The 26925-nt window shown below is 42.8% G+C and overlaps 1 protein-coding gene across 1 annotated transcript; it reads right to left on the bottom strand.

The window, feature by feature from the left end:
• Positions 1-1176: 1176 nt before the first annotated feature.
• LOC311118773 (liprin-beta-2-like) lies at positions 1177-26796 on the bottom strand. Its single transcript, XM_084193552.1, has 21 exons — positions 26770-26796; positions 24524-24655; positions 22610-22906; positions 22131-22223; positions 21147-21258; positions 20216-20277; positions 10520-10595; positions 10194-10345; positions 9860-9927; positions 9681-9741; positions 9492-9533; positions 9159-9288; positions 7433-7568; positions 7146-7274; positions 4876-5026; positions 4411-4522; positions 4154-4242; positions 3529-3651; positions 3240-3365; positions 2850-3038; positions 1177-2651 (listed from the first exon to the last, which is right to left on the bottom strand). Exons 1-21 carry the CDS (start codon positions 26779-26781, stop codon positions 2448-2450), a joined length of 2496 nt encoding a protein of 831 aa, XP_084049678.1. The 5' UTR covers positions 26782-26796; the 3' UTR covers positions 1177-2447.
• Positions 26797-26925: the final 129 nt, after the last annotated feature.

The raw sequence follows: 26925 nt of genomic DNA on the forward strand, positions 1-26925 counted from the left end.
GACCATCGCCAAGCAGCTTGGTGAGAAGGTGACAACAGCTGGTGCGATTATTCGTAAATGGAAGAAACACAAAATAACTGTCAATCTCCCTCGGCCTGGGGCTCCATGCAAAATCTCACCTCGTGGAGTTGCAATGATCATGAGAATGGTGAGGAATCAGCCCAGACCTACATGGGATGATCTTTTCAATGATCTCAAGGCAGCTGGGACCATAGTCACCAAGAAAACAATTGGTAAAACACTACGCCGTGAAGGACTGAAATCCTGCAGCGCCCGCAAGGTCCCCCTGCTCAAGAAAGCACATATACAGGGCCGTATGAAGTTTGCCAATGAACATCTGAATGATTCAGAGGAGAACTGGGTGAAAGTGTTGTGGTCAGATGAGACCAAAATCAAGCTCTTTGGCATCAACTCAACTCGCCGTGTTTGGAGGAGGAGGAATGCTGCCTATGACCCCAAGAACACCATCCCCACCGTCAAACATGGAGGTGGAAACATTATGCTTTGGGGGTGTTTTTCTGCTAAGGGGACAAGACAACTTCACCGCATTAAAGGGACGATGGACGGGGCCATGTACCATCAAATCTTGGGTGATATCCCTCAGCCAGGGCATTGAAAATGGGTCGTGGATGGGTATTCCAGCATGACAATGACCCAAAACACACGGCCAAGGCAACAAAGGAGTGGCTCAAGAAGAAGCACATTAAGGTCCTGGAGTGGCCTAGCCAGTCTCCAGACCTTAATCCCATAGAAAATCTGTGGAGGGAGCTGAAGGTTCGAGTTGCCAAACGTCAGGCTCGAAACCTTAATGACTTGGAGAAGATCTGCAAAGAGGAGTGGGACAAAATCCCTCCTGAGATGTGTGCAAACCTGGTGGCCAACTACAAGAAACGTCTGTCCTCTGTGATTGCCAACAAGGGTTTTGCCACCAAGTACTAAGTCATGTTTTACAGAGGGGTCAAATACCTATTTCCCTCATTAAAATGCAAATCAATTTATAACATTTTTGACATGCATTTTTCTGGATTTTTTTGTTGTTATTCTGTCTCTCACTGTTCAAATAAACCTACCATTAAAATTATAGACTGATCATGTCTTTGTCAGTGGGCAAACGTACAAAATCAGCAGGGGATCAAATACTTTTTTCCCTCACTGTAGGTAGACTACACAGATGTTAAAGCATGACTTTAATGAAGGACCTGAGGATACAATGAAGACCATAATGTTGCAATAATATGGAGAAAGGAGCATGGTACGTAACAGTAGTCCAACATACTGAATAATACTCCACCTAGCAGTTATAACTTGAGCCATAGCATCACTGAAACACCATGGGGGAAAATGAAATACTGTATTATAAAGAACACATCTTTAGTTCTCTGAAAAACAATGCTGAAACTCACCATGTTGTCCTCAGTGTCTGAGCTGGAGACAGAACTGTCCTCAGTGGATGCCTGATGGAATATTATCAGCATTCTGAAAACTTTAGCATTCATGGCTTACCAGTCACGTGATAGTATACAACAGTAAACATGTAACAATGCTGTAAATTCAGGTGAGCATTATCGGGAAAATTATTTGAAGCCGCAGTAGCATTATTATTGTCTATAATCCGTTATGTTTGATATAGTAGAGTCAGCAAGAGCACTTTGTTTCAAAGAGTCAATATTGGTTAGTTTGGCCTTTACCCCAATAATGCATTTAGGATTTAGGTCTAAAATTAAAATGAACTAAACTATCAAACATGCAGCATACAAAAAACAATCACCTGCAAATTATTCTTTATTTTCAATATATAATTATAGGCCAATTGAGTGGTTATTGTGCGCAAACCTGCATTATCATGAGAGCACCTTGTATACTGTGAATTTTTGCAAGTTATTAAATATAACCAAATAAATCAAACAAGCTTATATAATTGGTATTCATGTGTACATTGTACCATAACTCAAGAAAGGCAGTTGATAGCTAAGCTGAATCCAGCAAGGTAAGGAGGAAGGCTGCAATGGTCAGTAACACATCATGTTGATGTTCTGAAGCAATGGCAGAAGAAAGAAGAAAGGAAAGCTGAATCCATTTCATTTTGCCAGGAATGCAGAGCGGCTTTCAAAGGGAACCATTATACAACCGTAAAATTATGAATCATAATTTAGCCTGTCAGGTCAGTCATGATTTCAACATATCCAGGTCAGTTACTTGGTAAGCATATCCAGCGAATACCCAATTAGCACATCCAGCTGATATTCATTATATGTATACACACACACACACACACTAGCTTGTCCAGCGAATCACCATTTGGTGATAAAATCACTGCGTTAGAATTTCCACCGAATCACAAAATCACCACCTTGATTCAGGGAGAGCGGGGGCGTGTTCACAAAGGCATGTGGGGCGGGGTTAAAAGCTGTACGACTTGCAGTCATTGGCTGAGGGGAGCGTCAGTGTCAGCTTTTGGGCCCCACCTGCTCCAGTCTCTCTGGCTCTCTGTCCAGGATGGGGCTGAGGCCTCGGACCGCTGCGAACGGCCGGTGGGAAACCCCATTCATGGCCGAAAGGCCCCCACTGTCTATAGGGCAGATGTAGTCCGCCAAGTCATCCGGCCTCCTCTTCCTCAGGTGACTGAAGTGGGTGAAACCAAGCTTCTTGGGCTGAAATAATACAGGAAGAAAGGGCTTAAGCTAGGGTTCTCTGTACACAATTTGTACATTGAAAAATAACTACTGCGGATTATATCTAAAACTCTCAATAACAGCAAATTAGGCAGATTTCATTAAAATGGACACAGTGCTCACAGCACATTATACAGTAATCACAGGCCTTCTTCCATGGACACACAGCAGTCGTACCCGGACTTTGGCGGTGGTGGTGAGGGGTGCATGGCCGGTGGCGTTGGCGTACTCCCGTTTCTCCAGAGTGGCCTGTGTCCCCACCAGTGCGGTAAAGGCGGTGGCCAGGTGGCGGCGGAGCAGTGTCTTCTGAGGGGGGATGTTCAGCAGCATGGCCAGGGTCTCAGAGGTGAACCGCGGCTCCAGAATCTAAAGTACAGGGGTAGAGGAGAGGGCTGGAGCTCACTCAGGTAGGAACACATCATTTTTAAGTGACTTAGGCTGCATCCCGATTCTCCACTCTTCTTCCAAAGTGTGGACTTGCAAATGACGGGGGGTGTGCAACTGCACACTTCAGAAAAGTTTGGGGAATTGGGACGCATACATGGTTCTGAGGTGCAGTCCACTCACAATGAGACCTCCATGGACCCCACTGCCCCGTAGGTTGGGTGCATACTCAGCCAGGTCCACTGCCCGAAGCCACTCCATCACACGATGGTTGGACCATTGGATCACCTCTGAGGGAGAGGGGTTCCTCTGACCAAGGAGAGAGAGAAATGAGAGAGTTCATCCACTGAGCAGTAAAATCTTATCATTAAACAAATCTTAACTAATTTTTCATCCATCCTTCCAACTTTTGCTTCTCTCCTCAGTCACTCATTTCCCTCCTCCCCCCACTTCAGGGTCCCCTCCCTCTCACCTCCTCCCCAGGCCTGCGTCGGAGGCAGTGGGGGTTGAACTTGTTGACGTGTAGGACGTGGATAGCACACTTTATACTGAGGTGATGGAGCTGACTGGTCACCTTCAGGAAAAGCAGGTCATTCTGGGAAACAGTTCAATTACTTTAGTTCAGTAGGTAAGCTAGGGTGTATTCACTGTATTTCAGTAGGTAAGCTAGGGTGTATTCACTGTATTTCAGTAGGTAAGCTAGGGTGTATTCACTGTATTTCAGTAGGTAAGCTAGGATGTATTCACTGTAGTTCAGTAGGTAAGCTAGGGTTTATTCACTGTAGTTCAGTAGGTAAGCTAGGGTTTATTCACTGTAGTTCAGTATGTAAGCTAGGGTGTATTCACTGTATTTCAGTATGTAAGCTAGGGTGTATTCACTGTAGTTCAGTATGTAAGCTAGGGTGTATTCACTGTAGTTCAGTATGTAAACTAGGGTGTATTCACTGTAGTTCAGTAGGTAAGCTAGGGTGTATTCACTGTATGGGACCCCTTTTACACTAATGGCATAATAATGGTGATGATATCAGATGAGAGCACGTTAACTCCCAATGTTTTTTGTAGGATTCACTTTAAAACATCTAATTGTTTAGCCTTACCACAGTGAGATACTGGAGCATCCTGCCATCCACTCGTCCCTCGTGGAACTGGTCCTTGTACTGAGGAAGGCCTATGTCATCCAACCATCCTGCATGTGACCAATCAGAGTTAACCATTTTAACTTCATTTTAAACAAGGAATATTTTCCAACAAAATATCGTACAGACAATATAGTTGACTCATTGTTCACCTCAAATACCACACTTCTGTCTGAATATGGTAGATTTTAATAGTACAGTTTAAGTTGTAGACGTACGTGTAACCCAGATGTGGTCCAGCTCAGAGGACTTCTCCATGGCTTTAGTACCGAACCCCCTCAGAGCCAGCTGTAGTTTCTTCCTGTGTAGCGGGTGTTTGATACCCATTTCCTGTGGACACAGAAACATTTACAATAAAATAACGTTCCCAAACAACCTGCATTTGGAGCAATATGGTTGTCACTGCATTTGTTTGCATGGAAGGTTTTACTGTGGTTTCCCAAAGCCAATCAATGACTATGTTTATAAAACATGATCTTGATTCCTGCAGTGTTACATGTTCTCCAGAGAGTATTAAGACAAAGCAGTGTCTATATAAGGAATCCTGATGAGACTGACAAGTTCTGAGTGACTGACACAACCTACTTGTGACCCTGAGGCTGTCCTAATATGGACACCATACAAGCAACAATTTTGTATGTTTTTAAGTTCATCAGGGTAGCAACCCTCTCTCCCTCAATGACCTTCTCAAAGTCCTGCGGCCTGGCGGACAGGAGCGTCTGTCCGTTGTCGACCCACTGCCGGGTCAGGTTGACGTACTGACCCAGACCATAGTCCTCCAGCCAACCACACACCTGCTCCCTGGTCCACTGGCTGAATGGAGTGTTCATATCCCTGAAAGACAGAATGAGAGAAATTAGATTAAGAATACATGAGAGAGAGAACACTGATAGAAAACCTTGTTTTGCTTCTGTCTACATGCATTGTATATGGCCTATTCAACATCTATACAATGTGAACAGTATTCCCTATATTGAAACAGGTGCAGAAGCAAACATGCGACTCATTTCAGGAAACTAGGCGTATGTCACGCATCACTACTTCACAGGAGAGGCATTTGAACGTTATTTAAAAAATGTTTTATAAAAAAAACTTTTTGGCAGAAATGCGTTCTGGAACATGTGAACTTTCATGTGCCTTAAAAACAAAATTGTATGCCGTCTGTAAATACCTTTTTATTTTATTTTTATTCCAGCCTAGTTGGTTTAACCACGGAAAAAGTCAGGAACCTTCCCACTAGTCATGATTGGCTGAGATAATGGTTGGGCTGGACATGCTGAGAGATGAGTTCGGATTGTTCAGCCATGTAGCACTCTTCTGTCTATAACATGAGCTGCTTAGTATGTGTAGGTAATCCTTTCTAAAGTGGCTTTTTTTGAAAGATATCACAAAGAACTGCACAAGTGTTGCTAAGGCTCTGCACTTTCTGGAGGACAGAGTTTTGAAATCAGTGAAATTCCCGGAGTATGATAGCTAAGGAGATGGAGAAAATTCAGGCATTTGATTGCAAATGCAGAGGGAGTCAGAAAGAGAAAACAGAAAGCTGTTGTATAAAACACCTGTCTGGATTACATCTTCAAACTAAGGGCAACAATGGCATCTGTGACAGAGAGGGAGCAGCGTTCATCCATGTATGCGGGTAAGAGAGTCTACCTAGTTACATTTTCAGATATTATACGTTTCAAATGTTGTTAGAAAGTTGTTTTCATTGCAAGTTAAAGTGTACTGTTAGCTACTAGCTAACGTTAGCTGGCTGGCTAGCTAGCTATTTAACATTACGTGTATGATCTGTGTAGTAATGTTATTCATACCTCAGAGCCATTTACATTGCTAGAGATAGCTAGCTAGCTGACATTAGGCTAACATTGAACCTAGCTAGTTGGTTAGCTTTAGCTACCTGTAGATTCATGAAGGGTAGCAACAATATGAGTTGGTATTATGGTTCATCGTTTAGCTAGCTACCTGTCTAATCAAAAGACTCCACTATGCAAGTAACCATTTCACTGTACAGTTTACACCTTCTAACAAGCTAGAAACTAACTACATTTTTCATAACGACAAAGTTTGATGTCGGACGACAATAGAATGTTCATGACGTGGTCCTCTGTAGCTCAGCTGGTAGAGCACGGCGCTTTTAAAGCCAAGGTAGTGGGTTCGATTCCCCGGGACCACCCATACACACAAAAAAATGTATGCACGCATGACTGTAAGTCACTTTGGATAAAAGCGTCTACTAAATGGCATTTTATGATGTCACTGCAACAACTGTATACAGACATCGATAGAATGTCTAAACCAGCCTTTAGTCTTGAAATCTTTGGTTGTACACTACCGTACTCACTGTTTAGCACATGACCTCACATGTGAATCCTTAAATAGATGGGTGGGGCTAAGGCTTAAGAGTGTGTGAACGATGCTGAATGGGTGCAGGCAAAGAAGAGCTCTCCAGTAGGTGTCCCAAAACATTCAAGGGCCTTTTTCTCAAAAGTGGGGTTACAAGTTTATCAACTTTCAAAGCAGAATTAAATTCCCATTTGTTCCTCAACTGCAGTGTATGATGTACCATTTTCTAGCTCTGAGCCTCTACTTTTATCCAATGTAAAAAAACACAATTTCAAATGTTGCTACATAAGACCAAATCGAGGCGGTCGGTCACATATTGGGTCACACCTTATTTGGATAGTCCGGAATTTCCATCTGTAGATGCTCTACAGATGGTCATACTATCAACAAGCTATCTGTTGATAAGCAACTGCTTGCTAAGGTTACGGTTAGGTTTAATAAGGGTTAGGGTAAGGGTTAAGGTTAGGGTTAGTAGAAATTTTACTGATAGTCCATCTGTAGATGCTCTACAGACTATCTAAATAAAGTGTTACCACATTGTTATTTCATGGCAATAATCTATTGGGGAATTAGGTGGTGTCAAGGAGTTATCCCGTAAACCCAGTCTTACCGAACAGAACTGCCAGACTCAGGGGTCCGGGTGAGTCTTGGCCCCGCTGTGGCACGCAGCCCCCCTCTCCTAAACTGGTTTGGTTCCAGGTCCTCCCCCTGCAGACCCCCTGACTGGGTCCGCCTGATTCTGGAGGAGAGGACATTATTTTATTTCATAGACATACTGTACATAATATGCAAGACTTGGGTGTCATTCACATCCCTAAGCTTGCCATTTTAGGTGAGGTATATGCTCAATTTACTGTATATATTTTATCCCAAAAAATAAACATTATACCCACTCACTTTCCCCAGAGCTTCCTGATACTGTTATTGTTCTTCAGGTGTTCTGGTGAGCCAATAGTCCGTTGACCTGACTCCGCCCCTGAAGACTGGGGTGAAAGGTCAGAGGATGAGGTGTCGTCCATTTTCTCTGTCTTTCCTGTAAGAAGGGGGGAAAGATCAACAAAAATGATCTTTATTATCTAGTTGTGTATCCATCATTGAAACATTTAATAATTTCAATCGGAAGTTTACATGTGGGCGAAGGTTCTGGTTTAGCTTTCATTTGAGTTGCTCTTGAAAATGTACAATGCACGAATAAAAGCAATCAACTGGTTCAAAAAGTAATTTCTTTCCAGGGCAGCAAAACAAATAGCTGATGTTATCTTTGTGTGAAAATACGTTTTATACAGGCAGTGAACCTTCAAAAAGACCTCAATCTTAATGACTGTCAAAATAAAAAATAAAGTGAATTATGTTTATTGCCAATAGCCTGTGGAGAGATAACTAGCACAAACATGTTAATTAGCTCATAGCTAGTGCCATGGACACCCTACGTGTACAAATCCCTGAAAGATAAACATTAATGTGTTGGAAATTCCATATTGTTTGCATAGTCAACTTACACACAGCACTGACACACACACTTACCCCACCAGGGGTCTTTTCACAGTCCCCAGGTCCAGAACAAATTCAAGGAAACGTACAGTATTATACAGAGCCATGAGTGCATGGAACTCCCTTCCATCTTATATAGCGCAAGTGAAGAGCAAACCTGGTTTCAAAAAATAAATAAAGCAACACCTCATGGCACAATGCCTCTCCCCCATGTGACCTACTTGTTGTGTGTATGTACTGACATGTATGTGTAACTGATAGATGCGCACACACACAAACACACACATTTAAAAACATGAACATGTTGTGTATATCAATTGAAAGTATTTTGTCTGTAATGTATTTTTCGTTATGTGTTGGACCCCAGTAAGACTCACAGATAGGCCCACTAGGGGATTGGTAGAGCTTTGCTTTCTCATGTTTATATTGGAGGCCTTTGGGTCTAACCGACCACCCAATAGGAGAGAGAGCACATAGAAAGTGGTTCCAGCTGCTGGGCCTGTGCCGGTCCATGTGCACAGCACAAAATCCCACCTCTGCCACGATATGGCACCAGTTACAGCTGGGAGGCCAATATAGATTAATTTTGTGGGAGGATCATATACTCTTGGACTTGATTCCTGCCACTCCAAAGCCCAGGGTGGAGTTGGGGTGAGTGTGGTCCGTGAGAGAGGGTGGGGTTGTGTGGACCTTGGTAATTTAGAAAGAGAAAGTGGAATTGGGGTAAGCGTGGTCTGTGAGAGAGAGAGGATGGGGTTGGGTTGCGTGTGGTCGATCAGAAAGAGGTTGGGGCTGTGAACATGGTATATGTCAGGCAGTCAGGAATATCCCTGAAAACCTTTGCTCTGGCTGGGGCCTCTCCCCTATTAGCTTTGATCACAGTACAACTAATCAGAGACCTGTGTAGTTGCCCTGTCTCAAAGGGAGGACCAAGTCTTGGTCTGATCTGATATCAGGGGCTTTGTGCTCTGTGGTGTAGAAGGGGCCAGACCTAAGCATAGATGGTTTCTCAGAACAGGTCTGTCCACCATGCAACATAAGACACATTGAATCCTACAATATATTCTGAGGTGAAGGTATCTGAAGCACTTATGGACAGTCTGTGTGGCAGGTAGTGCTTCTTTAGGCTTACTTGAGTCTCCATCTTCACTCCCCTCTGGAGACCTCTGGCTCTGTGTCTCACTGCACTCTCCCTCTCCATTATGCTCTGGGAGGGAGGCCTTCAACGGCAGGGTCTGGTACCTGTTATCTACAGGCCCATTCTGGAGAACAAACACAGATAAATGAAACAATTAGACCAATACAAATGTTTTATTTGACTTTTAAGTCATTGATTTATTTTCTATCAAATTCTGATTGACAAGACACAAAACAATCATTGGTCAGAAGTGTAACCCAAACACAAGAAAGAGAACAGTAATGGTTAGATATGAAAAGTGAAGAGTTTTGTTACCAGTAATAATACCTCAGCAGACACTTCAGCCTCTACAGGAATCACCACTACATACTAGATGTAAGAAAGGTGAAGAACAATCATTAGATGACAAGGAGTTAGTGCTGTGATACAGATTGAGGAGAAAGGTGTAAAGCGCTTTCTAGTCAGACTTTCCCACTCTGGGCAGTAAATGGTGTCAAGTGAAAATGTCTCCTCTACCTTGGATGAAGATCCATTCTGTAGGTTGTTCATACTGCTTGATAAAAGTCGGGGCTGTCTCCTGATAAAAATACATGATCATCTGATCATTCAATTCACAACGAAATATGTTGATAAGTGCAGTCCCATAGATCTCTTAAATAAGTCAGATAAAAGGTGTTCCATTCCCAGAGTCTCACCAGAGTTCTCTCTCCTTCTGGGCTGGCAGGTGGGACACGAGCTGGGGGGATGAACTGCTGAAGGACATCTGGACCAGAGGAGAGATGGAGATAAGGACAGGGAATGAGGAATATGACTAGTGTCATAACCTCTAGTTGAACAGTCAGCAGACTTGTGGGAAAATGAGGCTTCTGAACCTTATTGGGCAGGATCGATCATGTTTTCATCCAAAGGCACTTTCTACCTTCTTCATATTATGCTGATACTGAAAACTAGAATAATTGTCAGTGTATGCTTGGGGCTGAGAGAACACATTTTTCCCCCCATCTGAACATTCCCCTTCCTCTGACCCACCTCAGTCTTTGTGTTCTCTGGGAGTGCACCGGGAGGAACTGACATCACAACTCCATGCTCCTCTTCCTCACTGCTGCTCGATGGAGTCCTCTCATTGGATACCAAGCTTGACGGAGTCCTCTCATTGGGTACTGAGAGTATAGTGGGTGGAGCTATCGAAGAGGGAGGGTAATTGCTTCATACCATCGTGAGTAATGGAAATGTTTTGCTTTCTCTGGTTCATTATACATTTGAATGTAAGGAATGTTTTACCGTTTTGGTGGCTTTTAAATAAAACAATCAATAACTAGTGTAGTACTATGTATGGTAGGGGAGATTGCTGTTACCTTGTCTTGGGGTCACAACGTCTCTGAACTGTCTGCACTGGACTAAGAGCAGCGTGAGCTCCTCAATACGCCGGTCCTGTAACAAGGAGATTCATCCATACAGTGCCTTGCAAAAGTAGTATTTCTTCACATTTTGTGTTACAAAGTGGGATTAAAATTGATTTAATTGTCAATCTACACAAAACACTAAATGCCAAAGTGGAAAAAATGAATAAAAATACAATAACTAAAACATAGTTGTATAAGTATTCAGCTCCCTGAGTCAATACATGATAGAAACACCTTTGGCATTGATTACAGTTGTGAGTCTTCTTGGGTAAGTCTAAGAGCTTTGCACACCTGGATTGTGCAATATTTACCCATAATTATTTTGTAATAACTATCATTTCTTCCTGTTGAACGCGGAATGAGGGAGAGCTCGGTTTTGCTGTTTAGAAAAGTTTGTCGTTTTGAAAGTGTATTGGAAAGTTTCTTAGTAGCTAGCTACCTTTTTAGTTTGGATCCCGCCACGCAGTTGGCATCAGTTGCTGGGACTGCTAGTCTCTGTCCAGTGATTCTGCCAACCAAGGCCGGGTCTGAGGAGCTATTTAGCTAGCTGCCTATCATGCTAGCAGGGTTTTCTTCAGGGCTTGAACGCAACCCTCGACGCGGTTAGCCATTGTGGCTGAGACAGCGGATTGTCCCGAGTTTGTGGCTGTCAAGATCCCTGCTGATTGTTGTTTTCAATCTTCCCTGTGACCTGCCCTGTCTGGAACTGTGAGGAGTAACAGCGTAACCTACGTTGCTAGCTACCATGACAAATACCAAAGCCGGTGGGAGTACCGTTGAGGACAGTGGTGTCTCTCTATCACGTGAAGGATCTTTTAAACAAACAAAAATAGTTCTACAAGCAGTTATTACAAAAATAAAATAGCTTCAAGTGTTTTGTCGAAATACTGGTGCATTCAACTAATAAAAGAATGGACGACCTGACCAGAGAGGTCCATGACCTGAAGAACAGTTTGCAGTTCTCCCAGGGTCAGCTCAATGATTTTATACAGGAGAACGGCAAGATGACAGCAATCTGTAAGTCATTGAGAGAGGACATCAGTTATGTGTGTAAATCCATGATAACAATGACGGATAAATCTCTAGGGACAATCAAGGTGGAACAAATGGTTGTGAACGGAATTGCAGAATCTCCACGTGACCTGGACGGAGTCTGAGGACAAAGTGAGAGAAATGATCTCTGAGAAATTAAAAGATGGACCACAGGAAGATTGCGGGAGACCACGCCCACAGGACTGGAAAACACACCACCGGCCCAGGTGACAGGCCCAGGCCGATAGTGGTCAAGTTCCTGAGGTTCAAGGACAAGGTAGCTGTTCTGGAAAGAGTCAAGAACTTAAGAGGAACGTATATCTTCCTCAACAACGACTATCCTGAAGCTGTGCGCCAGAAGAGGAAAGAATTTCTCAGCCATGAAAGCTGCCAGAGCGCGTGGGGACATTGCTTACATCCGCTATGACAGGCTCATTGTCCACCCTCCCTCCCAGAAGCCTGGAAGGGATGAGAGAGCCAATCCTATGGGTTCTTAGCTTCAAACCCGCAGCACACACACACCAATTGATTAATGGACTACTGAATGTATATATTTTTATCTTGCTTTGTTTGCTCTTTTCAGTTTTATGTATATCTCTGTTTAACACTTTTTTTTGTTACTACATGATTCCATGTGTTATTTCATAGTTTTGATGTTTTCACTATTATTCTACAATGTAAAAAATAGTAAAAATATAGAAAAGCCCTGGAATGAGTAGGTGTGTCCAAACTTTTGACTGGTAGTGTGTGTGTGTGTGTGTGATATATATAGATATATATATTAGTGAGGGAAAAAAGTATTTGATCCCCTGCTGATTTTGTACGTTTGCCCACTGACAAAGACATGATCAGTCTATCATTTTAATGGTAGGTTTATTTGAACAGTGAGAGACAGAATAACAACAAAAAAATCCAGAAAAAAGCATGTCAAAAATGTTATAAATTGATTTGCATTTTAATGAGGGAAATAAGTATTTGACCCCCCTCTCAATCAGAAAGATTTCTGGCTCCCAGGTATCTTTTATACAGGTAACGAGCTGAGATTAGGAGCACTCTCTTACAGGGAGTGCTCCTAATCTCAGCGTGTTACCTGTATAAAAGACACCTGTCCACAAAAGCAATCAATCAATCAATCAATCAATCAGATTCCAAACTCTCCACCATGGCCAAGACCAAAAGAGCTCTCCAAGGATGTCAGGGACAAGATTGTAGACCTACACAAGGCTGGAATGGGCTACAAGACCATCGCCAAGCAGCTTGGTGAGAAGATGACAACAGTTGGTGCGATTATTCGCAAATGGAAGACACACAAAATAACTGTCAAATCTCCCTCGGCCTGGGGCTCCATGCAAGATCTCACCTCGTGGAGTCGCAATGATCATGAGAACGGTCAGGAATCAGCCCAGAACTACACGGGAGGATCTAGTCAATGATATCAAGGCAGCTGGGACCATAGTCACCAAGAAAACAATTGGTAACACACTATGCCGTGAAGGACTGAAATCTTTCAGCTCCCGCAAGGTCCCCCTGCTCAAGAAAGCACATATACAGGCCCGTCTGAAGTTTGCCAATGAACATCTGAATGATTCAGAGGAGAACTGGGTGAAAGTGTTGTGGTCAGATGAGACCAAAATCGAGCTCTTTGGCATCAACTCAACTCGCCGTGTTTGGAGGAGGAGAAATGCTGGCTATGACCCCAAGAACACCATCCCCACCGTCAAACATGGAGGTGGAAACATTATGCTTTGGGGGTGTTTTTCTGCTAAGGGAACAGGACAACTTCACTGCATCAAAGGGACGATGGGCGGGGCCATGTACCGTCAAATCTTGGGTGAGAACCTCCTTCCCTCAGCCAGGGCATTGAAAATGGGTCGTGGATGGGTATTCCAGCATGACAATGACCCAAAACACACGGCCAAGGCAACAAAGGAGTGGCTCAAGAAGAAGCACATTAAGGTCCTGGAGTGGCCTAGCCAGTCTCCAGACCTTAATCCCATAGAACATTTGTGGAGGGAGCTGAAGGTTCGAGTTGCCAAACGTCAGGCTCGAAACCTTAATGAGTTGGAGAAGATCTGCAAAGAGGAGTGGGACAAAATCCCTCCTGAGATGTGTGCATACCTGGTAGCCAACTACAAGAAACGTCTGACCTCTGTGATTGCCAACAAGGGTTTTGCCACCAAGTACTAAGTCATGTTTTGCAGAGGGGTCAAATACTAATTTCCCCTCATTAAAATGCAAATCAATTCATAACATTTTTGACATGCGTTTTTCTGGATTTTGTTGTTGTTATTCTGTCTCTCAATGTTCAAATAAAGCTACCATTAAAATGATAGACTGATCATGTCTTTGTCAGTGGGCAAACGTACAAAATCAGCAGGGGATCAAATACTTTTTTCCCTCACTGTATATGTGTGTGTATATATATATATATATATATAGCTCAAAAAAATAAAGGGAACATTTAAACAACACAATGTAACTCCAAGTCAATCACACATCTGTGAAATCAAACTGTCCACTTAGGAAGCAACACTGATTGACAATACATTTCACATGCTGTTGTGCAAATGGAAGAGACAACAGGTGGAAATTATAGGCAATTAGCAAGACATCCACAATAAAGAAGTGGTTATGCAGGTGGTGACCACAGACCACTTCTCAGTTCCTATGCTTCCTGGCTGATGTTTTGGTCACTTTTGAATGCTGGCGGTGCTTTCACTCTAGTGGTAGCATGAGATGGAGTCTACAACCCACACAAGTGGCTCAGGTAGTGCAGCTCATCCAGGATGGCACATCAATGCGAGCTGTGGCAAGAAGGTTTGCTGTGTCTGTCAGCGTAGTGTCCAGAGCATGAGGCGCTACCAGGAGACAGGCCAGTACATCAGGAGACGTGGAGGCGGCCGTAAGAGGGCAACAACCCAGCAGCAGGACCGCTACCTCCGCCTTTGTGCAAGGAGGAGCAGGAGGAGCACTGCCAGAGCCCTGCAAAATGACCTCCAGCAGGCCACAAATGTGCATGTGTCTGCTCAAACGGTCAGAAACAGACTCCATGAGGGTGGTATGAGGGCCCGACGTCCACAGGTGGGGGTTGTGCTTACAGCCCAACACCGTGTAGGACGTTTGGCATTTGCCAGAGAACACCAAGATTGGCAAATTCGCCACTGGCGCCCCGTGCTCTTCACAGATGAAAGCAGGTTCACACTGAGCACATGTGACAGACGTGAGAGTCTGGAGACGCCGTGGAGAACGTTCTGCTGCCTGCAACATCCTCCAGCATGACCGGTTTGGCGGTGGGTCAGTCATGGTGTGGGGTGGCATTTCTTTGGGGGGCCGCACATCCCTCCATGTGCTCGCCAGAGGTAGCCTGACTGCCATTAGGTACCGAGATGAGATCCTCAGACCTCTTGTGAGACCATATGCTGGTGCGGTTGGCCCTGGGTTCCTTCTAATGCAAGACAATGCTAGACCTCATGTGGCTGGAGTGTGTCAGCAGTTCTTACAAGAGGAAGGCATTGATGCTATGGACTGGCCCGCCCGTTCCCCAGACCTGAATCCAATTGAGCACATCTGGGACATCATGTCTCGCTCCATCCACCAACGCCACGTTGCACCACAGACTGTCCAGGAGTTGGCGGATGCTTTAGTCAAGGTCTGGGAGGAGATCCCTCAGGAGACCATCCACCACCTCATCAGGAGCATGCCCAGGCGTTGTAGGGAGGTCATACAGGCACGTGGAGGCCACACACACTACTGAGCCTCATTTTGACTTGTTTTAAGGACATTACATCAAAGTTGGATCAGCCTGTAGTGTGGTTTTCCACTTTAATTTTGAGGGTGACTCCAAATCCAGACCTCCATGGGTTGATACATTTGATTTCCATTGATATTTTTTGTGTGATTTTGTTGTCAGCACATTCAACTATGTAAAGAAAAAAGTATTTAATAAGATTATTTCATTCATTCAGATCTAGGATGTTGTTTAAGTGTTCCCTTTATTTTTTTGAGAAGTGTATATAATTCAGAGCCATATCCCTGTAATGCTTAGAGAAGAGCTTATGTCAAGTGTTATTGAAGTGTTGTGGTTGCAGGTTCACTTGGCACATCTAAAGCCTTTTCTTTTGGGGTGTTGCTATAGACCACCAAGTGCTAACAGTCAGTATCTAAATATTGTGTGTGAAATGCTTGATAGTATATGTGATCTAAACAGAGAGGTCTACTTTCTCGGGGACCTGAAAATTGACTGGTGTTCATCAAGCTGTCCGCTCAAGAGGAAGCTTCTCACTGTAACCAGCGCCAGGTTATTAATCAACCTACCAGGGTGTTTACAAACACTAGAGGAACAAGATCATCCACATGTATTGATCACATTTTTACTAATACTGTAGAACTTTGTTCTAAAGCTGTGTCCGTACCCATTGGAGGCAGTGATCACAATATAGTGGCTATGTCCAGGAAAGCCAAAGTTCCAAAAGCTGGGCCTAACATAGTGTATAAGAGATCATACAAAAGATTTTGCTGTGACTCTTATGTAGATGATTTAAAAAATATTTGTTGGTCTGATGTGATTAATAAGAAGCATCCAGACGCTGCACTTGATACATTATGAAATTGCTTCTTCCAATTGATAAACATGCACCTGTTAAGAAACTGACTGTTAGAAATGTTAAGGCTCCATGGATCGATGAGGAATTGAAAAACTATATGGTTGAAAGAGATGGGGCAACATAAATGGCTAATAAGTGACTGGCTGACTTACTGCAAATTGAGAAATGTGACTAAACTCAACAAAAAGAAGAAACTGTATTATGAAGCCAAGATCAATCATATAAAGAATGAAGGAAAAATGTTTAAATGAAATGAGCAGAAAGACAAATTCAACGCCATCTTTCATCAAATCAGATTATTCATCACAAAACCTTTTGATGTTGCCAAGTGGGCAAACGTAGGCAGGAAATGCCAACAACTAACAGTGAGCCATCGTATTCATGCATAAAAAACTAATAATGAAAGAAAAGCATTGCACATTTGAGTTTTGTAAAGTTAGTTTGGGAGAGGTGGAAAATAAATTGTTATCGATCAATAATAACATACCTCCTGGCATTGACAACTTCGATGGAAAGCTACTGAGGATGGTAGCTAACTCTATAGCCACCCCTAGCTATCATATCGTTCATCTGAGCCTGGAGGAATGTCTTTGTCCTCTGGCCTGGAGGGAAGCCAAAGTAATTCCGCTACCAAAGTGGTAAAGTGCCCTTTACTGGTTCTAACAGCAGATCTATAAGCTTGCTGCCAGCTCTTAGCAAACTGTTGGAAAAAATGTTTGACCAAATACAATGCTATTTCTCTGTAAATAAATTAACAGACTTTCAGCATGCTTACAGAGAAGGGCACTCAACATGTACTGCACTGACACAACTGACTGATGTTTGGTTGAAACAAATTGCTAATAAGATGATTGTGGGAGCTGTACTGTTAGATTTCAGTGCAGCCTTGATATTATTAACCATAACCTGTTGTTGAAAAAAATGGTGTTACGGCTTTTCAACCTTCGCCATATCGTGTATTCAGAGCTATCTAATAGAACTCAAAGGGTTTTCTTTACTGGAAGCTTCTCTAACATCAAACATGTAAAGTGTGGTGCTCCGCAGGGCAGCTCTCTAGGCCCTCTACTCTTTTCACCATTGACCTGCCACTGGCATTAAGCAAAGCGTGTCCATGTATGCTGATGATTCAACCATATATACGCATCAGCAACCACAGCTAATGAAGTCACTGAAAGCCTTTGCAACTCCTTGTTGTCAGTTTTGGAATGGGTGGCCAGTAATAAACTGGTCCTGAACATCCAAAACTAAGAGCATTGTATTTGGTACAAATCATTCCATAAGTTCTAGACCTCCGCTGAATCTGGTAATGAATTGTGTGGCTGTTGAACAAGTTGAGGAGAATAAATTACTTGGTGTTACCTTAGATTGTAAACATATAGAGTCAATGGTTGTAAAGATGGGGAGAGGTCTGTCAGTAATAAAGAGATGCGCTACTTTTTTGACACCACACTTCAAAAAGCAAGTTCTGCAGGCTCCCGTTTTGTCTTATCTTGATTATTGCCCAGTCGTGTGGTCGAGTGCTGCAAATAAAGACAAAATTAAGCTGCAGCTGGCCCAGAACAGAGCAGCACATCTTGCTCTTCATTGTAATCAGAGGGCTAATATGTATACTATGCATGCCAGTCTCGCTTGGCTAAGAGTTGTGGAACATGAATCAGTGTGGAACATTGTGTTGGAAATTCCAAATTGTTTGCATAGTCAACTTACACACAGCACTGACACACACACACTTACCCCACCAGACATGCCACCAGGGATCTTTTCACAGTCCCCAAATCAAGAACAAATTCAAGAAAGCATACAGTATTATAAAAGAGCCATTATTACATGGAACTCCGTTCCATCTCATATTGCTCAAATAAACAGCAACCCTGGTTTAACCTCTTAAGGATTGGACCCTTTTTTTCAAATTTCGCCTAAAATGACACCCAAATCTAACAGCCTGTAGCTTAGGACCTGAAGCAAGGATATGCATATTGTTGATACCATTTGAAAGGAAACACTGAAGTTTGTGTAAATGTGAAATTAATCTAGGAGAATATAACATTAGATCTGTTAAAAGATAATACAAACAAAAAAATACATGCGTTTTCTATTTTTAAAAAATTCCATTGTCTTTGAAATGCAAGAGGAAGACCACAATATGGAAAACCAAAGTATAAAAAATGTATTCACTCACTAATTGTAAGTCGCTCTGGATAAGAGCGTCTGCTAAATTACTGAAATGTAAATATAATATTGCAGTTACGCGCAATTTAGATTTTGTCCACTAGATAGAAGTGTGCAACATTTCAGATTGATCCAGTGAAGCACTGCAATACTGGACTATTTGTGTATCAAGTCTGCCCAAATGTACCGAATTGGTCAATTGATACATTTTCAAGTACATAACTATAGAGAACATACAAAAATGATATGGTAATACAAAATGTAAGTTTACACAATCCCAGGAATGTCATACATGATGGATCATTAGCTTATACACTAACTTTCACACATCTAGATGGCCGGGCGGGGTGGTGTGGAGCCAGAGACAGCAAGGGCTCAAAGTGTAGAACCCAGTTCCTACATTTGGATATACAAATGGATTTTATCAAACAAAACTAAGCTACATTTTATCTCTGGGACCCTCAGGATGACAAATCAGAGCAAGATTACTGAATGTGTATTCCTTTGCAGTGTTTTTTGTAGTATTACTTTAGTGCCTTGTTGCATACATTGTGTATATTTGTATTCTTCTTTTACACTATCATTTAGGTCTTTATTGTGGAGTCAATAAAATGTTGATGATCCATCCTCAGTTCTCCCAGCACAGCCATTGAACTCGGTAGCCATTTTAAAATCACCAATGGACTCATGGTAACATACCGGAGAAGTGTCATTCCTGTCCTGCTGCTCAGTTCAGAAGGAGGACTGTATCTTTGATGTGTCTGGGTGGTTTAATACATAATTCACCGCATAATTATCAACCTGACCATGCTTAAAGAGACATTCAATGTCTGATTGGTTATTGTTATCCATCTACCAATCACTGCCTTTCATGAGGCTTTTGAAAAGCTCTGTGGTCTTTGTAGTTGAATCTGTGCTTGAAATTCAACACTTGACTGTGGGACCTTACAAATGTGTGTATGGGGGACAGAGGAAGCATTAGTCATTCAAATATCAAGTCAACCCCTATTATTTCACAGTGTGAGACCATGCAATTTATATGCAATTTTTTACTCCTGAACTAAATTTAGGCTTGCCTAAACAAAAGGGGCTGAATACTTATGCAACAGTCTTTTAGTTTTGTTAAAGGAAAAATGTATCCACTTTGACATTAGCGTATTTTCTCTAGATTGTTGACATCCATTTTAATCCCACTAACACAAAATGTGAAAAATCCAAGGGGTCTGAATACTTTAGCAAGGCACTGTAAATGGCTTTCGCCATATGCGTTCAACATAAGGGTTAAAAGGGTGGAGAGTGACATGGGCATAGCTGGAAATCAGAGTAGTGGTTACTAGCCCTGAGGAGTTAGAGTGAGTGTGTGTGTTTTGAAGTGGTGCCAGCGCCCATGGCCTTGTCATGTTTCTCTTAATGGACCAAACTCCAAAATTAGGTCTGGCAGATCCAGGACTCCTTAATTGTGGCTTTGCCTAAAATGGATGGCCGCGGAGAGAGCTAGCACGCATGAGGCATGATGCCCATGTGTTCAAAGATCCAGGATTCCACCCGTGCGTGCAACTGTAAGAGTACAAAAGCCCTAGTGTGCTATAAATGGCGGTGGGTGGTGCTACTGATGTGTGGTTACGTACACCATCGACCTTCCAGCAGCCCCTGCCATCCAAACAGTAATGTGTATGCCAACACTGCTTAATGTATACAATGGTACCCAACTATATACAAAGCAGTGGGTTCACACTGTTCAATGATTTATTTTTGAGATGCATGCCAAATTCCAGCTCACTACTTGACCGAGAGAGACAAACATACATTCATAGTAACCTTTTTCTGACAGCCGCCTACTCACCTTTTCATCATTGGCAACCAGCAGTGTTTCCATCCCGGTCTTTAACCTTTGGAGCTCCTGGTCTGTAGAAAGAGGAGTTATACTGTAGTTGCCACCATGTACCTTATGCACACAGTACCATAATGACAATGTATTTGCAATCTTTCGTTTTCTACCCCATTTTAGGCATATAGTAGGGATATGTACAATAGAGCTTTTCTCAGTTGGAAAATGTCTCATCTAGCCAGGGAAAATCAACAGTATGAGCTAGGGGCCCATACAATAAGCAGAAATGAAGTAGATAAAGTTGTCAGGCAGCCATGGGCAATGGAAAAGACATCTTCTGAAAATGAAACTTAAAATCACTCAACTATACTTCTAGTAGCAAGAGCACAATGCCATATCAAGGTTATGGTACTCAACACCAGTTGGCTGACATTAAGAGTCCCTTCCCAGTGGAAATTCTGTATTCTGATCAGGGATTCAATATACTCAGTTGAAGAAATGTGAGCTCATAAAATGTTGCCAGACAGCCAGAGCCAAAGCCAAGGTCCATTCCTGGGTTTGATTTTCCTGGAGCCCCACAACAGGGTATGAAAGACAGTGGGAAAGGAGTGCATTAAGGGAAGGGATAAAATGGTGAGGTTGAAAGCAATGTGTTAAAGTTGTTATGTAGTGTTAAAGGCTTACTCTTGTTGTTGAGCCTTCTCCTGTACATATCCTCTAACAGTGGAAATGATGCAAGGTGGAGAGAGAGAACCATTGTTAGACACTACACTCCCATGCAGGCACACACACCTTTTGCTACCACTGTTGCAGCATGTTATTGATCCATGAGTGACAAAAATGGATACAGACTAGTAGCCAAGAAAGAACATAACCCCTTCATTGCAGAATAACAAACCCTGTATTAAAAAGTGTTGCAGGTTGGGAGAATTGTTTGTGTGCTTACCTCTCTCTGAGGTCTCAGTGGACAGTGGTGGTCTGGCCAGGAGCTGTGTGTGCAGGCTGTCTATCTCAGCATTCTTACTGAGCAGGAGCTGCTGGAGGTCTGATATCTCTGCCTGTGTGTTGTAGGGGAATGGGGTAAGATCAGGAGCATGCATAAGCTAAAAACACACTTTTACTCTCAGAAAGATGAAAGACAACACACAATGACAAACTAAGTTTAAGTCCACACATTCATAACAAAAACCTCCACATGGTTCCACACACTGTTGGAGACTAAGTCAAATCAAAGTTTATTGGTGGCATACACAGTTTAGCAGATGTTATAGCAGGAGCAGTAAAATGCTTTAAAAAAAAAAAAACTCAAGCCTGAACACTAAAGCAGATATATATATATATATATTATTTGGTTGGTTCAACTTTCCAGAGCAGGCTATATGTTTTCTATAGGGCACACTGAAGTTCACAGTAACACAACCACAACAAGGCACTGCACCCAACATGACCACACTTTTAAGCCTGAGAATATAGTAAAGAATTGTCATTTTAGGGAAAGCTTTGTTACAGTAGCAGTGACTGAAGTTAAGACATAATATGAACAAAAAGCAGATGGGAGACATGAAGCGAGTGAAAGTTAAAAATAGCTCAATGAAGAGGTACAGGAAAAGAGAAATTGAGAGGTAGAGAGAATGCAGGGGAGTGAAAGAGTGAGCCAGGTAGAGAGAATGGGGTGTGCGCCAAGGTATTGTATACCCGCCAAGAGAAACCACCACGAAGGGACTGTACCACCATTTAAATCTATTTATGAAAAGAAAATTGTCCGCAGATTTGTTAAGAAAATAAGCTTTTGTGAATGACTCATTTAACTGGGCAGAAAAGCAGATTGGACAGAGTTTAGGAAAGCTGCAGTTAGCAGAGGAATCTGGACACTACTAGTATAGTATAGACATAACAGGAGATGAGGTAGGCTAATGTGTGTTTGTTTTACCTTTGTTGCTTTGAGTCTCCTCTCATACTGGGACTTCTGGTCTTCAAGATAGTCAACTTTCTCCTTGAGAAGTCGGAGCTCTTGAAGTATGACCTGGGGACATTGATGAGGAGATACAACTTATAAACATCATTTTCACAAATGTACAACAGATAATGAATTGTTTAATAGTCTGGAAAGACTGTCAAATAGTCCATGAGTACCTGGGTTCTATCTGCAAACTATTCTCACAACACCAACATGAAATGCCTTTTAAATATGATGCAGTACAGTGCATGCATCAACCCCCTTATACACACACACTTCTCGGGATTGCATTGGGTTTAGGTCTCATGAACTATGTATGTCTAAGTGTAGTGGTGAGGGGTTCCTTAGTGCAAGCACAGATCTAAGTGTCAGCCTTGGGATCATTCCATACACTGAGTGATGGGACGACTACATGCTTAGAGTCAAATGTCATGCAGACATTTTCTGCCTACACCCTCTCCGCCACAGCAGCACTGCTCCTCAGAAGTACTGGAGCTTTTCTCCACGCCTGGGAATGGGATCACATCAGGCCTGTCAGGAGGCACCTCCAGCCCACTGTCATGCACCTCCTCTGGGCTACCATCACAGGCAAGCCCCTGGTCTGGGTTTTGGGCCTCCATCAATACAGTGTCGCAGGCCTCCTGTGGGCTGCTGTCAGCCTGTCCAGTTCTCTCCTGGATCCTGCTATTGATCTCCTGCTGAAACCTACACATCTGCTCCTGCAGCTCACTAATCAAGTTCACTACACTCTGACACAGAGGGAAGAGAGAGAAGGAAGGAAAATAAGAGAGGGAAGAATTGTGTGGTGTTCCTCAACGATATACTAACTACATTTTCTACACCCATTTAGTTAATAAAGTAACAGATGGAATGTTTAAAGCAGTTTTAAAGACGCACAATGATTTAGGTTTATATGTCAGCGTGAACCACAATAAGAAACACAGCTCTGCTATGTCTAAACACACACTCCGGGCCTGCGAATTAGTCGTCTGGCCAGGGTAAATATGTTATTGACCTACTTGAGTGAGAATAAGAGGTACCTAATCATGCACACGTGTGTGTGTGTGTATGGTACTGCCACATGAAAGGAACAGAGTCTAGTCCATTAGAGCAGGGCATGTTCTCATATTTAGAGTAAACAACCATAGAGCTATGCCTGGACTGTGGAAGTATCACATGGTGTCCAGTATAGAGAATATGACAGATATATGGAGTGCTGTCCACAGCTATATATATAACCATGAGCTTAGTGACTCCACTCCACTGCAGGGAGGCCTCCAAAGTGTGTGTGTGTGCATATTCATTTGTGTATGCTTGAATGGTCACACATCAGTGGAATGTTCAAAGCAGATGTGTCATTCTCTCCAGACAGCGGTTATAGGGAAAGTAGTGTATACATGACCAGAGTAGAAAGAGACTATTGCAACACATGTCCTTACATTACTAAACCTAGAATCCCATTTTTGTCCAATTTAATGAACATCCTCTACATTACAAACCACAGTTATGGATAATTTCCTGTCTAAAGTGTTATGCTACCCGGTCTTGAAAGGGGGGTGGGATCGCCTCATTTAACACTAACCACCTTCCTCTGCAGCTCATACAATGGGCCAGTCATGATTTCAACAACATCAGGACTTTAGACTGAAACGTTAAACCTGTCGCTGAGTTAAAGCCTACTCACCCTCAGGTTTACCCAGTCATCCATCATGCCAGCACGGCTTTACATAGGACAGGATGTACTCTGGGGCACAAAGGCTCTTTGACAAGCCATGTTTTGATGGTAACTACATACGTTACGGTGTCAAGTTTTGCAATAGTTCTGAGGAAAATGTTGGCCCTTACCGTGGTATTACAGGTGGTAATGGATGTAGGTAACCCAACATACCACATGGGCTTCAGCAAACATACATTTCAGGTTGAACTAAAACAGAGCTATGACTCCATGGAGAGTAGTTTCATTCCTAGGTAGTCCAGGAAGAGGGTAGAGTACATTTTACTCTGTCTTTAGAGTAGGTTTATGATTGTCAAAAAGTCAGCAGCTGACTACATGGTTGGGTCTCCCAAAACATGATCAGGACTTCTACATGCACTCCTGTCATTTACGAGCAAAGCTCACTTTACTAAACAGAGATATATCACAAGGGATGTGAAATAAACAAACCCCTTTAGAAAAAGTCCTGACGGAATTCAACTTCCCTATACTTGTTTAAACTCAACATTATTCAAAAAAATAAATAAACTGTCAGTTGAAATCACAGACATGCTACAGTCTGTCTCAGGGACTCAACTCTGACCGCCTCAATCATACCTAAGCTTAGAATTACACTCATCACCCCTCCTTGTTTGTGCGTGTGTGTCCTTACCTCTGCTTTGTGCTGCCTCTCTACTCCATGATTCTGTTTCTCCTCCATGTCCACCAGCTTTAGTTTCAGGTAGGACACCTCTCCCATCAGATCCAACTTCTGACTCTCCAGTGACGTCCTGCTAAGGAACTCCTGCCACCAGGTGAGACGTGTTAACACACCAATCATGCAAATGGTTAGAGACCACACACACAGACCGTTAGAGACAGCAGTACAACCACACAAAGACAGACGAAGCCCAAACAGAACTTCTACTCTGGACACTAAAGAAGTTACCGTCTAGCTCTGCTCAGTTCTCTCAAAGTCAGACAAACCCTCTGCTGTCCACATGGCTAAATATACACAGCCTCTGGGCACTATTTTTACTGCCCCTCTCACAGGCAGGCACAGAGCATGCAGAGGCGAGCATGAAAGAGCCCACAGAACCCTGCACAGCTCCCATACAACAACAAATAGAAGTACTGTAGAGGCTCAGCAGGTGCCTTCCTATTTGAATGAGGATTGCTATCAATCAAACATGATGCTGATTAGGACCTTGCCTGGGCCACTAATTATCCCTCTTTATCAGAAAAACTGTCTGCTTTGAAAGTCCTAATTTCACTCAATAGATAATTAGGTTGATTTCAGGCAGGTGCAAAGTCTCAGAGGCTGCCCAATTCTGATCTTTTTTTCATTAATTGGTGTTTTGACCAATCAGAGCAGCTCTGAAAAAGATCTGATGTGAAAAGATCTGATGTGATTGGTCAAAAGACCAATTAGTGAAAATAATACCATAATTGGGCTGCCTGTGTAAACGCAGCCTTAGAAAGGTCCAAATAAAATATCCAAAGCACTGAGGCAGTCCAACATTGGCATTAAAACATTTAACTTTTTTGAAGAGAAAAGGGTTGGGTTTCTGGGATGTTTCTGGGAGAGTGCACATTGAAAATATTAGAGCTGTGTCACTAGTAAGAGATTTGCGGCTCAGGTCCAAAGCCTCATAATGACCACGTCTCAAGGAAACAAACCCGGCCCTTCAGATCAACCCTGCTGTACAGAGTTAACCAGGGGTGTATTCGTTACAGAAACTGTTTACCGTTTAAGAACCAGAAGGAAACAAACAGAGCAAAACTAAAGTTTCTATTGGACAAATTCAGGTAGGTCCCTCCCTGTTTCATTCCTTTTGCTTCTGCTAAATAAACTGTTTGCAACAGAATCAAAGTAATGAATATGCCCCAGGTTGCCTTTGCCTTTGCAATGGCTGCCAAATGAAATGCAATGAAGGCATTTGAAGACAGTCTAACAAAGTCTGTATGGAATACAGAATTTTTGAGGGGAAACTTTGGAGCAGTTGAAAGCCTCTCCTTGGAAGGATGATATACTGTAGCAAAAAAGCTTACAAGCATGCTAAGTTTGTCCTACCTCATTTTCCAGTTTGAATGGACTGACGATTGTCCTTTTCATGCATGAAGGCCAAAGATGTCGCTGTCATTAAGTTATCTTAGCTCAGTTGAAAAGAGGATCCTTGATTCTGACTGAGTTTCCATGTCTACTCTGAGCCTGAACTATACTGCACCTCACAGGAGTGGAAGATATGGACGCACCACCTCTACTGATGACAGAGCGCTCCCCCTTTCTCTTCAACTCCCTCCCACCCTTCTTTCTCTCTCACTGCTTCTTTCTCTCTCAGTCCATTTACTTTCTCCTTGTCCCTTTACACCTTTTATCTTCTCTCTCTCTCTCTCTCTCTCTCTCTCTCTCTCTCTCTCATTCTCTGTCCCTTCACTCCTTCTTTCCAACCCTCCCTCTCTCCCAGCCTGAGGCGATGTGTCCAACCTCATCTGGACTCTCTAGGAGGCAGTCTACCATAAGACTCAGCATGTCTAGACAGTCTGCTAGGAGACAGAGCATGTCTAAATCTAGTCTACTAAGGGACTGAATATAAGCCAGTGTATGAGGAGATTTTTGCCTTGGATGTGCGCTAGTCTTGAAATACAAAGTAGTAGATGAAAGCGTTTTACATACATTAAGCAAATGTCATGATGTCAGTCTAAGGGAGAAGGCATAATATTTGTGTTGCTGTGATGCAGACTTTCAGATCCCAGTTTGAATAGAAACGGGAACTTTACATATGGAAGTGAACCTGGTAACCATGCAAAACGAGGAAGTTGATTTCATACTAAAGCCAGTCTAAACTGAGACTGTGAATAAGGTTGAGGTTCAAACGTTTGTTTGAATGGAAGAGCACCAGTGTGTGAGGTCCTTACCTGCTGCAGCATCTCTTCTGTAGAGTTGAGCTTGTGTTGGTGTTCCTCCAGAGAACTTTCCAGATCACTGATCTTTACTCCCTGAGCTTCCACCTGGTCTGTCAGAACGCTCACCTGTGTGTGTTTGTGTGTGTGTGTATGTGTGTGTGGAATGGA

Source organism: Coregonus lavaretus (genome assembly GCF_964263955.1).
Source record: "Coregonus lavaretus genome assembly, contig: HAP1_SCAFFOLD_1717, whole genome shotgun sequence".
Lineage (NCBI taxonomy): Eukaryota > Metazoa > Chordata > Actinopteri > Salmoniformes > Salmonidae > Coregonus > Coregonus lavaretus.

Excerpts from the sequence above, each read along its gene's own strand:
- LOC311118773 (XM_084193552.1), bottom strand. Across the intron at positions 9,742-9,859 it reads CAGAAGGAGAGAGAACTCTG|GAGACAGCCCCGACTTTTAT; the intron begins GTGAGACTCTGG and ends TATTTTTATCAG. Across the intron at positions 7,569-9,158 it reads GAGTGAAGATGGAGACTCAA|GAAAGACAGAGAAAATGGAC; the intron begins GTAAGCCTAAAG and ends CCCTTCTTACAG.